General features: G+C 38.4%; 2 protein-coding genes across 3 annotated transcripts in view; one reads left to right on the top strand and one right to left on the bottom strand.

Annotated features, from left to right (window-relative positions):
* Positions 1–4,425, bottom strand: part of LOC139122920 (neuronal acetylcholine receptor subunit alpha-10-like) — a 123,542-nt gene extending 119,117 nt beyond the window's left edge. The window contains exon 1 of the mRNA XM_070688787.1: positions 4,226–4,425. The gene's annotated coding sequence lies outside the window, so the exon portion shown is untranslated. The remainder of the gene's footprint in view (positions 1–4,225) is intronic.
* Positions 4,426–4,655: 230 nt separating this feature from the next.
* On the top strand, positions 4,656–12,653 carry LOC139122921 (thioredoxin domain-containing protein 15-like). 2 transcript variants are annotated; one of them, XR_011549550.1, is made up of 5 exons: positions 4,657–4,753; positions 7,741–8,314; positions 10,167–10,297; positions 10,881–12,109; positions 12,261–12,653. XR_011549550.1 is itself a non-coding variant. In XM_070688789.1 (4 exons), exons 2-4 carry the CDS (start codon positions 7,917–7,919, stop codon positions 11,087–11,089), a joined length of 738 nt encoding a protein of 245 aa, XP_070544890.1. In that variant the 5' UTR covers positions 4,656–4,753; positions 7,741–7,916; the 3' UTR covers positions 11,090–12,653. The 2 variants fall into 2 exon arrangements, 1 of the variants encoding a protein (XP_070544890.1); XM_070688789.1 differs by having other exon boundaries at positions 4,656–4,753; positions 10,881–12,653.
* Positions 12,654–13,145: the final 492 nt, after the last annotated feature.

Raw genomic sequence — 13,145 nt, 5'->3', positions numbered from 1 at the left:
CATCACCGAATGACGAAAGGCACTAGATACATTTCTACTACTGCGTTGTGTTGTGTTGTGTTGTGTTGTGTTGTGTTGTGTTGTGTTGTGTTGTGTTGTGTTGTGTTTTGTTGTCGTCTTGCGTTGTCCTGGACGGTGTTGTCTTGTGTTGCCTTGTGTTGTCTTATCTTACTATTGTGGATCAAATTCCTCCGAGTGTTTCACACATCTGTGGAGTCAGTACTTTGGCAGCTTAGTATTGGTCACGCTTGAAAGATAAGATTCACATCGTTGTAGAAAATGCCGTGGAGACCGCGCGCGCCAAGATTTATGTACATAATTCAGATCATAAATTGCTCATGTACCGTAGTTCTTTTTGTTCTGGCTTTATAATTCGACCACAGTATAGGACAGGTGGGATGTTATCATTGGTAAAAGATTAGGTTAAATAATATTAGGGGTATCGAGATAAGATATAAATGAGAGACCCTATCTAAAATAAGACCAATGTATCACATGCTTAGACCAGGGTTACTGTTTATCCACTTTCTTTATTGGATGCACGCTGCACTTTATTTAGATCAGTACACACGCTATCAGGGACCGGGTGACGCGCGTAGGAGGAATCTGCTCCTAAATTTTTCGGGTCCTCCAGGGAAAAGTTGCCATAGCTCCGTGTTTGTCGGCAGCTTTACACTTATCGGCTAACGGCTCGCTGGTTCTCGCCGGTAGCGACAAGTCAGATGTTATATTGCCTATGCCAATTGGCAGTGCATTGTGGATAACTCTGCTGGCATTCTGGGTAATACTGTGCAGTGCTAATACACGTAAGCCACACTGCTGCTCTCATTATATTAAGGGTACATTACCTTGTCACAAAGCCTTCATCACAGCCGACACAGTACAAAACAGTGAGAGCAAAAGCTTTCAATAAGTTGAGAATAATGTTTTCCACTCGCTGACATCATGCCTCCAAAGGGCGACCGCACGTTACATTGCACGTTTAAACCAAACGATTAATATTAGCGCTAAACTCAGAACGTATGAATCTGTGGCACTAAAGTTGATAATGGATATCATTGTCATTGTCATATCAATTTTACTATTTGTTTACACTCAAATAAACCTGTATTTCTAATTATGCAGAATTCTACCACAACGATTACAGTTATCGATAGTTTGAAACTGTTCGTATGGTCCTGTGTGTTCGAAGTCATATTTAAAAAAAAACTACGCCTGCAATTCGCAAGACAATATCACATCGCATCGCCTCACCATATCATCGCGAGTATTACTTTACAGTTATTCAAAGAGCGCAGCAGAAAGCAGCCATCATGGAGAGCGTCTACAAAGGAGCGAGAAAGACTACAAATATTATGGACATCGGGATCCCGATGCACGGAGTAATTCATTATCATAAATCAGAATGATATGTCTAGCGTGTCCGTGACCCCGACAGCTCAGGTCACCGTGATCATGGACGATTTCGTTCACAACAAGGGCGGCAGATTACTTTCGCGCGTTTTCAACAATTCAGCGATCCATCTTGTTCGTCCAATCCCACTTATTTACCCAGTTTTCCGTTCTTGTTGGTGTGTGCGCAGTCGTTTAAATATTCCTCAGGTGAAACAAATTTGGTTTGGTCAATGATGTGAAATGGTGACTCGCTGTGTTTATCTTAAATTTAAGGATATTAAATTGCCGACAGTGTTCGCTGGTAATTGACGCTCATGCTTGATTGGATAAGAGCTGACATAGATTGGGTTTTATACGTCACGTGATTTACTGCGGATTGTTTACGGATTTTGAACGCAGCACAGTAAGGCGACTTTATTTTACGAGGAGATTTCGGAATAATTGAATGTTACTTCTCTTACGTCGATGGCTTAATGCAATCAGCTCTTAAAACAGATGAATAAGTTTTATGCAAGACGCACAGCAATATCTTAAGTTCCACCAGATAAATAGCATGGGTAAGTTGTGCCAGTTAGAACTTTAGAAATGTTCTTACTAGATACATATATAAATGCACGCACATACATACATACATACATACATACATACATACATACATACATACATACATACATACATACATACATACATACATACATACATACATACATACATACATACATACATACATACACACACACATGCATGCATGCATGTAGGCAGGCAGGCAGGCAGGTAGAAGGGCTGGCAGATCGAATGGATAGCCTAGGACTAGTGACAAGCCCCGATGACAAACAAATATACAGATAAATTAGCGATCATAATACCCAGCTTAATTGTGGATACTTGACAGAAACCAGGAGTAATGATACTATGGCTGATAAGGTCAGGGAAATTGACACGCGGAAAAAAAATGAGTGTCAACTGGATATGAATTAAATATCATCAAAAATGTTGAGAAAAGGTCTACAAATAAAATAAAATTTTGAAGAGCTATTGAAGCACGTGTTTTCCAAGACGCCTTATCTATTTACTTTCGGGAGTAGTGGCACCATTATGTTAACCAAACCATTGATAAGGGCCGTATACAGCCAATCCATAATTCATTGCAGTGTTACTCTGACATGTGGGAGCGACCACGGGCAAGAATGCAGAGATCCAGTTGATTGTTATCGTTACTGAAGTGAACTTCCAAAATGCAGCTCTCTCTCTCTCTCTCTCTCTCTCTCTCTCTCTCTCTCTCTCTCTCTCTCTCTCTCTCTCTCTCTCTAATCCAATTTTATTCCCTGTTGGGCCGTTATTTACTCATATTTTCTGACTTCGTGACTTACATCCGGGAAGGATTTGTCTGACATTCCGTCTAGTCTAAAATCAAAGGATTTCACAGTAATATTGGATCGATACCCATCCCAGCCTTTTTTTGTACTCAGTGACACAAAGGAATCGGTTTATGAGCACCGGGAAGAGCGCTTTTGAATACGACAGTTCATTTATTGTGAAAAAAATGCATTGAATAGGATTCTACAGATTTACCATACGTTGTTGCATCTTTACGTCAACCATCGCCACCATAATCGTCACAGACGTCACGATCGTCGCTGCCTCTGCCGCCAAGCGCCGTCGCTGGCGACAGCTCTGTGTTTGAGAACCTGATTTGGGTCTAATTAAGTTCCAATCTTGTTTAAAGTAATATTCAAGAAAATAAACTTGTCGTGCATTTTGATGAGTCACGCTTTACTCCTTGGTGGAGGGTGAAAAGTACAAACAGACACACGGAGTAGCATATCAATGAGTAAAAAATAATGAAACTGAATTTCTTTCTGTCAAGAACTATTTGCATCGTTGATTTTGTCAAAGATAAAATCTTCGCCTCTCGAGAAAAGGCAAAGGACAGAAAAACCGTGTTCATACGCGATAAGAGAAACGGCACATGGGGTGGGGGGGGGCGCAAAGTCAACAAATTGAATGCTGTCGGTTCGGTTCCCAGTGATAAGAATATGCTTGCCATCAATACGAAAAATGGTGATCGGAAATAGAGGATGTTCATGAAATCACCACGGCAAGCGAATCAATGACAAAAGATACTTTCTTAAGTCGCGCTTTTGCGCAAAACGCGAAATGAAGCACGTATTTAAAGAACATCTGCTGTTGTCTTGTCATATGTACGTGCATCTTTCGCAACTAGAATCACACGTTTGCTTGATGTGATAATTAGATGGCGTTTAGAAGCAAAACAGACGAACACTTCACTTTGAAACGATAAGGCAGGTTCCGTGTAACGTAGCTTTTTTAATGCCTTTTATCTACTTTCAATTACATTCTATAAAACCCGTGTCGCTGATATTAATATTGAACATACACTGTACAATTGCGTCTTTTAAAATACAATGGGAAACCACGAGGGGAATCTCTCGGGCGCCAATGACATTTTGAAGAAATGCCCACGTTTCATGACTAGTAATAATATGAATACCCAAGCGACAAAAGCAAGCAACATTTTTCGACGGGTGTTTTTTATTGCGTTTTAATAATTTTCACGGATGTAGTAACGCGCCGATTAATTCTTGAAACCTGCATTTTCGGAACTTGTTGAATTCAATAATGGAGAATTGGAAATGCACGTAAAGTGAATTGTGACAATTTAAGCGAGAAAAATATCTGTAGATTATGTGAGAAATAATTTTAAGCGTTTATAATGTTTGCTTTGATTTGTTAATGTTTAGGAGTAGGAAGAAGAAATGTTTGCCGAGAATACACTCGCAGAGGGATAAATGCAAGTAATTCACCTTACCTTCAAAAATTCGTGAAATGCTGGTTTCTGTCGATATTATCGGCAGACATCCATGGGATAACAGTAACCGAATTGTGACGGCGATTGTGATGGGTCCGCACTGAGTAAAATTCAACTTCCCGTCCGTCGACCGGCACGCCGAGACAGTTGTAGACACGGAATCCGCTGAGGCAGTGCACAGTGTCCGCGGAGGCCGGGCCGAGGGAATGACGCCACCTAGCGATAGAAACAGTGAAGTAAGACCTTCTAGCTTCGTGAAATTTAAACGCCCTAAAGTGAACCAGTTTTCTCCCACTGTCGGTTCAGTGAATTAATTGAACAATTACCGGAAGTATTTCTATGACAGATATTGTCCGTCAAAAACCTTTCAACGTTGTAAAATTATCGCCGAACGAATTTCCAGTACTTTTCACTTATATTTACATGCCTGGAGGTTCTAGTCAAAGATGGCGGCATTCATGAGTAACATCTCGACAGGCCGCAAAATATTGTTCTGCATTGGTATCTTTCTCCTGACAGTCTCACAAGGTAATTTTACTGGGTTATATTGCTCACCAGAGATTTTCTGTGACTTGTTGTCATTTTGATGGACAAAGACAAGATTTTAATGCGTTTTCGCAGATTTTCAGGGGATGACGAGACAGTACTAGTACTGGTACTGATATCCAAATAACTAACACTACAGTAGAGCCCTCTTTTTACTCATGGGAGTCATGGCAATACTAATGGTATAACATCGCATGTGACACGAGTCGCTAGTCGGTCATCGATGGTTTTCTTATGGAGGAAGCTACCTACATGGTTTACTCACTTTTACCCAAGACCGTTCCACAGTCTAACAGCTCGTTTCACTTTAGACATATGATTAGAGTGATTGATAAACAGTGCATTGCCGGATGCCCATTCTCTTATTTTTTTTTACATCCATGCTTTCACAAACCAGTCACATCATAGGCACTTGTTGTTGGCTGTGTGTGAAGGGACTGTGATAGAGTATTACAATATGGAGCCGACGCAAGCTGAGAATAGAGTCACGTACCTATTCAAGGTACTCTCCCCAAATATTCAACAATATAGTGGATTGCAGAGTTTGCGCAATCATTGAGATCTCCAATACGATGGCTATTTTTAACATAATGACCGTAGATCATTATGTTATAGGGGTTGAGTGGGATGTCGTCCATTGAAAATTTTCCGTAAACGATAAAAAGTGAAAAACTGCTGAACAGACTGCGTTGATATTTGGTACTGATGTTTACAGACTAATGTCAAGGTTCCGATTTCAAACAATGGTGCCAAACGGATCAGCGGTTAGATAGATATGGGAAATTGTTGACCCCCTTTTTCAACTAATTGATTTTAGGGGCCTTCCATATGTGTATTTTTGGAAGGTACACCAATCCTGCATTTTGGACTGTTTTATGAGTTATGGAACAGAAATGTGTGTTAGATGAATGCTAGAAACATTGAGGATGCACTGAATGGAAGTATCAGAGATTTCCACGCTCTTTTTGGCATCAAAAGCGATAAAAGAAACAAATTTCATACTTTAGATTCTCACATTTGAGATGACCCTAGGCATTTGTAAAGTAAACATCCTTGAGTCAATATACAGACTTTGACATTCCAGCGATTAAGTATCCACGGCCTCACATGTTACAGTCTCTTAACCCTTTCACCACCATGGTGTGGCCCAAACCCATTCTTATCAATGGTAAGTGTGGACCTGTTTACAGGGAATTAGGGGTGACAATGAAGTTACAAGTTTTAGGTTAGTTATCAAGCTAGCACCAGCATCTGTCCTGAGCATCTGTCCTTGTGTTCTCACAGGAAATTACAGGGAACAAAAAATTATTTGAGAAGTTTCTCTTCTTTAAATAGAAGCTATATTACAATTTAAACCTGTCATGGACGGATTGCTCTCAAATGATCTGAAACACAGTTGTTGCCCATTGGCAACAAATCTATAGCAAGATTTATGTAAAGTTCATGAACTTACACAAGGTATTAGACAAAAAGATGACCATGACTTTGCTGCCCTACATGTACTAGATCATCTTGCCCCCTTGCAGTAACTCGGTTCATTCCTATCTTAGCTTCAGTTACTACTTTCAACATTTATTTCATTCAGATTTCCTCAGGTTAGTGTATAATTTTGTAATCTTAATTACTGTCAACTTAGCTTTACTTACTTATTCTAACCTCATTATTCTTACACTACTGTTATACCTTATTACCACAAAATTTTTCAAGAGATGCATACGTGATTGTCACTCAACAAACCATTTACAGATATGTCTTCTGCTTTTTTCTCCGTATACATATACATGTCTCTTTTCTCATAAAAATGGGCTTAAAATCGCAAGGTGAAAAATAGTCTTTCAGCTATATGTTGCACATTGACTTTGTGGTCTGTCTAATTCACAGTGAGTGGGGTTGTTGATAAATGCCGATAATACTAGACGGTCATTATGTCCAAGCGCCATTGGCGGTATTTTTTTTAATATTTAGACCTTCATAGAACTCTAATAATCAATGTTATTTTTTCCAAACCAAATGATTTTAGGTTGGGCTTCTATATAACGTCGCTGAAAGATGAAACCTGTTGGCCCAAGTTCATTGGCACTCACGCAGATAGTACCCTACTTCCAGTTGATTGTTTAATAATGCAATTTTTTTCCCTCCATGATTACAATGGAAGAGCAATCAGTTGAATTAAGGCATTATATGGCTTTTTCAAATGCTGTTTAAACTCTAATTTTATTTCTGTCAAATACCAGCGTGAGTAACATTCAGAAATAACTACTAAAATATTCCCAAACATTACAGTGATTTTTTATTTGAAATATAAGAAATGAGTGGTCATGGAACATGTTCTGTACTTACTGCAGTAAGTTTATGTGAAGCTTGGCTGAACAAACAGCAATAGATTTTCCATCAGCGATCAGCTTTTCTACTTTCCACATTGTACAAACCAAAGCGTTAAAATAGCAACATTTAACATTCTAATAGTATCAGAAAAAAAAGTTGCCCAGTTTATAATCTGAGACACAGTTTTACTAAAGTATACTTTGTTTGAATACTGTGGTATTTAAATGGCGATATCTTTGAGTTGATACTTTTTGAAATGTTGCTGTCAGTTTTAGTCTTTGTAGATTGTTAACTACATCCAGGTAGACTTAATCTATAGGAACAGAAAAGTAAATGTTATTCAGGGACTTTTTGATGATGTGCAGGTGTCAGGTATATGTTGCACAAATTTTGCAGCATACTACATTGTCTCACAATCTGTTTTTTTCCAGGGAACATTTCCCAAATCACACCATTTCTTCCAATCAAAAATGCTTTTTCATTTTATGGTTATAGTATAAATACAGTCAAAGTATAGTAAAATAAAAAACAAGTATTTCAAGGGAGAATGAAGTTCAAATTGTAACAGTTTTAGCTAACCATTGTCTTGGTAAAGTATTTTCAGTGATGTTTACTTATAGATTTTTTTTTTTTCCCCCAAACAGCATCAGAGATGGTGATGATGTGGAAACTATTATTGCTGAGTCAGAGCATGAAGCTGAGGACAGTCAGTACCCACAGTCAGTGGTTTTGGAAGTTTCCGAGGACGAAGAGCCAGATTTTATAGAAGTGACTGATATCGAGATTGAAGATTTTCAGAGTGAGGTCAAAGTGCCCCAGGATGAAGGGCAGGATGAAGGGACGGATGACCAGGAAGAGGAAATTCCGGATGAAGAAGCGGAAGAAGTCTTTGATAAACCATGTGAAAGGAATGCCACAGCTGATGCAGAAACCGTCACACAGCAGAAATAAGACGCAAAATGATGAGGAGAAACCTAAATATGTGTGTACACACATTGAATTGAAAGAAAACGAGACAGCGTCCACAAAAATTATAAACAACACGGACCTTTTCCAGGTTTTGAATAGGACAAATTCAACTGAGGGGCCATGTTCAGTTGTCCTGTTCTATGCTCCGTGGTGTCGTTTCAGTGCAGCTGTAGCTCCGCACATCAATGCCCTGGGAAGGGCTTATCCCACACTGCAGGTGCTTGCTGTTGATGCCATTCAGTTCAGTGGGTAAGAGAGCAATTCAATTCTATTCATCATTTCCTACTATGACATTAAATGGCTAGAAATTGTAAGTTTTGATGAATTTTAAGTATTTTTGATATGAATGTCCCTGACAGTTTCTTGTTCTACTCCCCAAAGCATATTGAGATACCCAGGATTCAGCTTGTCAACTCAGCCTGTACAATGTACATGAGTAGGCTAAATCGTTAGCGTTGGCAAGTGAATTCTATTTCATACTAGGATTCAAATGTGAATACATGTATCATAAGCCTATTAAAAACTTTTCATTGATTTTATCAGCTGTACACCTACCATTGATCATAGACCCTGTTCTGTGAACTTGCTTGTCAAAAAAAATGACAAAAATTGTCCAAAAATGCTTCAGAGTGATGTAGTTATTTTGCAATGTTACGGGCTGTTGATGATTAAAGCTGATGCACAACCAACAAATTCCTTCGTCGCAGGCGTGTCCTCCCCCCCCCCCCCCCCCCCCCCCCCGAAAAAAAAGAAACAACTGAAAGCTCTTGTGTGAAATGGAGAAATAAATGACATCAGCATGATGCCTTTACTAACATGGACACACTCTCACAGATCCCAGATACTACTTGTACAAGTCCGTGCCAGAAAATACCAAAACTACACAATCAAACTCAAGTCAGAACAAATTAACGTTTCAAGTTGATAGAACTTTTCAAATATATATTTTTCTTGTATAGAAAATTGCTTGACACATTTTAACCATGAAAAAGCAAGTACTCAACATTATTTCACTTTTCAAGTTAATAGAACTTCAAAGATATTTCTTGCCAATACAGAAAAATGCTTGCCACGTTTTAACCATGAAAAGCATGTAAGTGCTCTCTACACATTATGATGTCTATTGATATCTCCTTGTCACTCACTGCACTTCTCCGCTCAGACACAGAGTTTTATCAATTTTGATCCAAAGGTGAAATCATGGCGAACTTGTTTCATTTGTTATCCGTTTAATTTGGAATCAATTTTAGTCCCTCCCTGGCCCTGCAGTCCTGTACTCCTCCCAATATTGTTACATGGCTTGACTGCAGTTAACCTAACAAAAATCATTTGCAATTTTGACACACACACACACACACAAAATGAAATGAGCTCTCACCATGTTCCGACTGTAAATGAAGAAATTATGTTGGTCATGCATCGGTGCACAGTACCTCCACCCACTGTTTCTTATACACTGCCTCTTAGTAAGTCTGTGTTACATGCTAGTCTGTAAAGTCTACAGTACCAGCATAACCAGGGCATATATTTTGAAAATGGTAGGAGAGCTAAAATTTGCTCCCCTGAAATCGAGTGATTCAACAGCTCCCTTGAAAAGAGTGATCGCTCTCCTCAAAACATAAGGTCTGCATAACAGTGTTCCCGCTAAGGCTTATTTGCGTGCAATTGCACAGTGTTACCGACTGCTCTCGCAGTGAAATTTCATGTTTTGCGCAACTTTAGTCTCAGTCCTTTAAATTGGTATTAGTTTTGGGAATGATATTAAACTCAGGGTGAAATGTGCGATCTCAGCGCAGCGGCGGCGCAGTTGCCACCAACGTTCATTGTACGTTGTGACGTACCTCAATAAATTTGCATATACATGAATAGACCCAGCTGTGAGGCAATCAGGCGTATCTCAAGTTGCGCTCCCTCTCAAAACCTTAGAGGGAACACTGCTGCATAACGCTTTGAATCAAAAATAATATCATTCACTGATGCAAATTATATGAATGAGTATTTTTGATAAATTAATTGATTAATGACTCATTAATGGCACATATTATGCATAATTAATTTTGAACTCTATAATATCTATAATGTGTTTTCTTTTCTATTTCAGTTTAAATGCACGTTTTGGAACAGTAGCTGTGCCTAACATATTGCTCTTCCACAATGGCAAGCCAGTTGCCCGATTCAATCAGTCAGTCAGAACGTTTGACAACTTCAAGTCTTTTATAAAAAATCACACAGGTGAGATGGAAATGATCTTGTTATGCATTCAGGTTTGCAAGTCAGAATTGAATGAAAGATGGCGATTTGTTGTCAGAAGCAATTGTTCTAGCGGTGATGTATATTTCCACCGGGAATCGCAGCGCAACCTCTGTTGTCATGTGTCAGTAATCACTAATGTAATTACAGTTTTGACTCAATCAAGCATTCACATTTCACTTTTCACAATGGGTTGGATGCCACAGATCGTTACTTCGTTTCTGTTGAGTTTCATTCCATGGCAGAGTCGGGGTCACTGCCCGTGCAGTTTGCAAGGCATCAGGGAACCCTCAATTTCCACTCCCCTCCCTCTCAACAGAATTTTTTTGACTCAGCAATTGTGAACTATAACCCCTCAGAAGAGAGGAAGGAAAGACAGCACAGTGTGTTGAATAATTGAAGTGTGTGTGTGTGTGTGTGTGTGTGTATTAGTGCATGCGCGTGTGTTTGTAAGTTAAGGTATGGATGTTCCACATATGCATGCCTATCTCTCCAACTTTCTTTGTCCATTAATTAATTGATTAATTGATTGATTGATTAATTGATTGATTGATTGATCTTCCAGGAGTGGAAGCAGACCCATCAGTTGAAGTCACAGAAGAAGATTACCTCGGTCCAATTCCGAGCACACCGACCGTAGAACCAGATTATTTTCTCTGGTTCTCCACCATCTTCATTTTCACTTTCTCCTGCTTCATCTTCAAACAAAAATTTGGCGAAAGAATCATGGAGAGATTTCGGACCTGGGCAGAGATCCATGAACATATGGATTAGAGAGAGAGAAAAAGGACAAATTCCAAAATCATCATATTTGCACAACTGATAATTGAAGTCATGCTGCAAATATTTACAAAATTAATTTTAATATTGTAAAATATTGGATCAGGAATGTTTTCAAAACTTTATTTTCCTGTATCACAGATCTGACTTGCTGCAATATCGGTATGACATCTCACATTTATCATGAGTGTTCATGAATAAATTTTTGTCTGAAATTTTTTTACAAGGTTTTCTAGAATCGCGCATTCAAAATTGATGGCAATGGTCCTTTGTTTTCAAAACTGCATGTCAAGACCTATGACCTCCCTGGTGACCCCGCTGACCTATGACACCATACGGAGACTGAAAACCAAATAGAGTCATCGATAGCATGACTGTATACTGCAACAACTAGTACTGAACAAATAAATTTTCTATGAATCTCTGTCGGCAACAGCCAATGTCACACATATAGTACTGGCGTTACATTCAGCAGCAATCCGGAATTGACAGTCGATGGGCCTACATGTACTCCGGAATAAAGAGGATGTGCGCAGTGTTGTATGGACTCCGTCTGCTAAAGAGGTCATGTGATGGAGATACAAACAAAATCCCTCATGTATAAACAAATATGGGAATACAAGTATTTATATGGTGCGTACGGTTGAACATATGGTTTTGATTGTGCGGCACTTCTTTCGAATTTTGGGTTTTCATTTTGGTTCTGTGCTGATAGAATTTCATTCTGTAAGTTAATCTTTATTCCTCATTCAACGAAACAAAACAAAAGGTATCCAATGGAAATACAACCTGTAGGACATTGCTATTTTCTCTTACAAGAGCACCGATACAGGGTAGTAGTGTATGTTTTCATCTCAAACAAAACCAGTTCCGCAAAGCAACTGAGAAAGTGAAATTTTGACCAAAACAGGATGACATAATGCTAAAGATCGACCCGACACTCGTTCTCTCTTCTTCTCCGAAATTAGGATATCTGCATCAAAGGGACAGTAGATGAAAAAGACATTAAAAGTTGTAGCTAATGGAGCTTTAGTATGCTATTATCTTCAATAGAATATAAAAGAAATCCAACATTCTTGATGCACAGAAAGTGTGTCCTGGAGATGAAATGCTTCATATTTATCGCAACAGTTTGGTATTTCTGTCAACGCAATACCATTGTCAGTGTTTATACCAAGTTTTTTTCATAAATGTTCCATTTCTGTTTTCCCAAATGACATTGATATTCAAAGGGAAAGGCAGGAAACGTGACAGGAACCCGGATAAGATTTACAAGTTCCAACCCCAACAAAACCACAATCATTATGCTACATGTATTTTGTCAACAAGGACTCACAGCATTAGTGCCAAGCGTCTGCACTGTCTCAGAGGCAAAGTCTCCTTCGCATTGGTAAAATAAATTTTATTGCCTGTTGGTAAGAAAACTAAAAGGTTTCAGGTTAATTTACAAAAAAAATCTTAAATCGTATTTTTATGTACTTTTTTTTTGACAGTATGTTTCTTTCAGAAGTTTTTATGTTTATGGTTGTCTCCAATAAAACTGACAAAATAGAAAGTACTTGATTTGATTTTTTGCATACTTCTTTCATAAATATCAAGATTGTTTATACCAGTATGTTTACATTGATTATCTCTATAAAGAGCCTTGGGATTGCATATGTATAAAGTTTTTTTTAATTTGGAGCTCTTACATCCACAGTTAAAGGGGCACTAGCAGTAAATTTTGACAATTTTTTTGCACATATTTTTTTTATTTTCATATTTTTATTCTACTGCTCAAAGCATGTTGAGATACATGGTCAGTACATTTGTTATTGTTTACATTTGAATTCTAGTCCGGACTAGAATTCAAATGTAAACAGTAACACTGCCTTTTACAAGTAGAGACTCTATTTCGACAAGCTATATAGTTCATGACTCGATTCAACATGCTTTTTGGTGTAGAACAAGAACTTGCAGTTGACATACAAAGCAAAAATTGTGAAAAAAAAAAATTGGTTACAAAAGTTACAGCTACTGGCGCTCCAATGAAAGGAGTTTTAAATTTTGT

Source organism: Ptychodera flava, chromosome 22 (assembly GCF_041260155.1).
Source record: "Ptychodera flava strain L36383 chromosome 22, AS_Pfla_20210202, whole genome shotgun sequence".
In the NCBI taxonomy this organism is placed as follows: domain Eukaryota; kingdom Metazoa; phylum Hemichordata; class Enteropneusta; family Ptychoderidae; genus Ptychodera; species Ptychodera flava.
The sequence above is the reverse complement of the archived record's forward strand: the minus strand, read 5'-3'. Positions and strand labels throughout refer to the sequence as shown.

Excerpts from the sequence above, each read along its gene's own strand:
- LOC139122921 (XM_070688789.1), top strand. The coding sequence starts at position 7,917 with ATGAAGGGCAGGATGAAGGGACGGATGACCAGGAAGAGGAAATTCCGG. Across the intron at positions 8,315-10,166 it reads GATGCCATTCAGTTCAGTGG|TTTAAATGCACGTTTTGGAA; the intron begins GTAAGAGAGCAA and ends TTTCTATTTCAG. Across the intron at positions 10,298-10,880 it reads TTTTATAAAAAATCACACAG|GAGTGGAAGCAGACCCATCA; the intron begins GTGAGATGGAAA and ends TTGATCTTCCAG.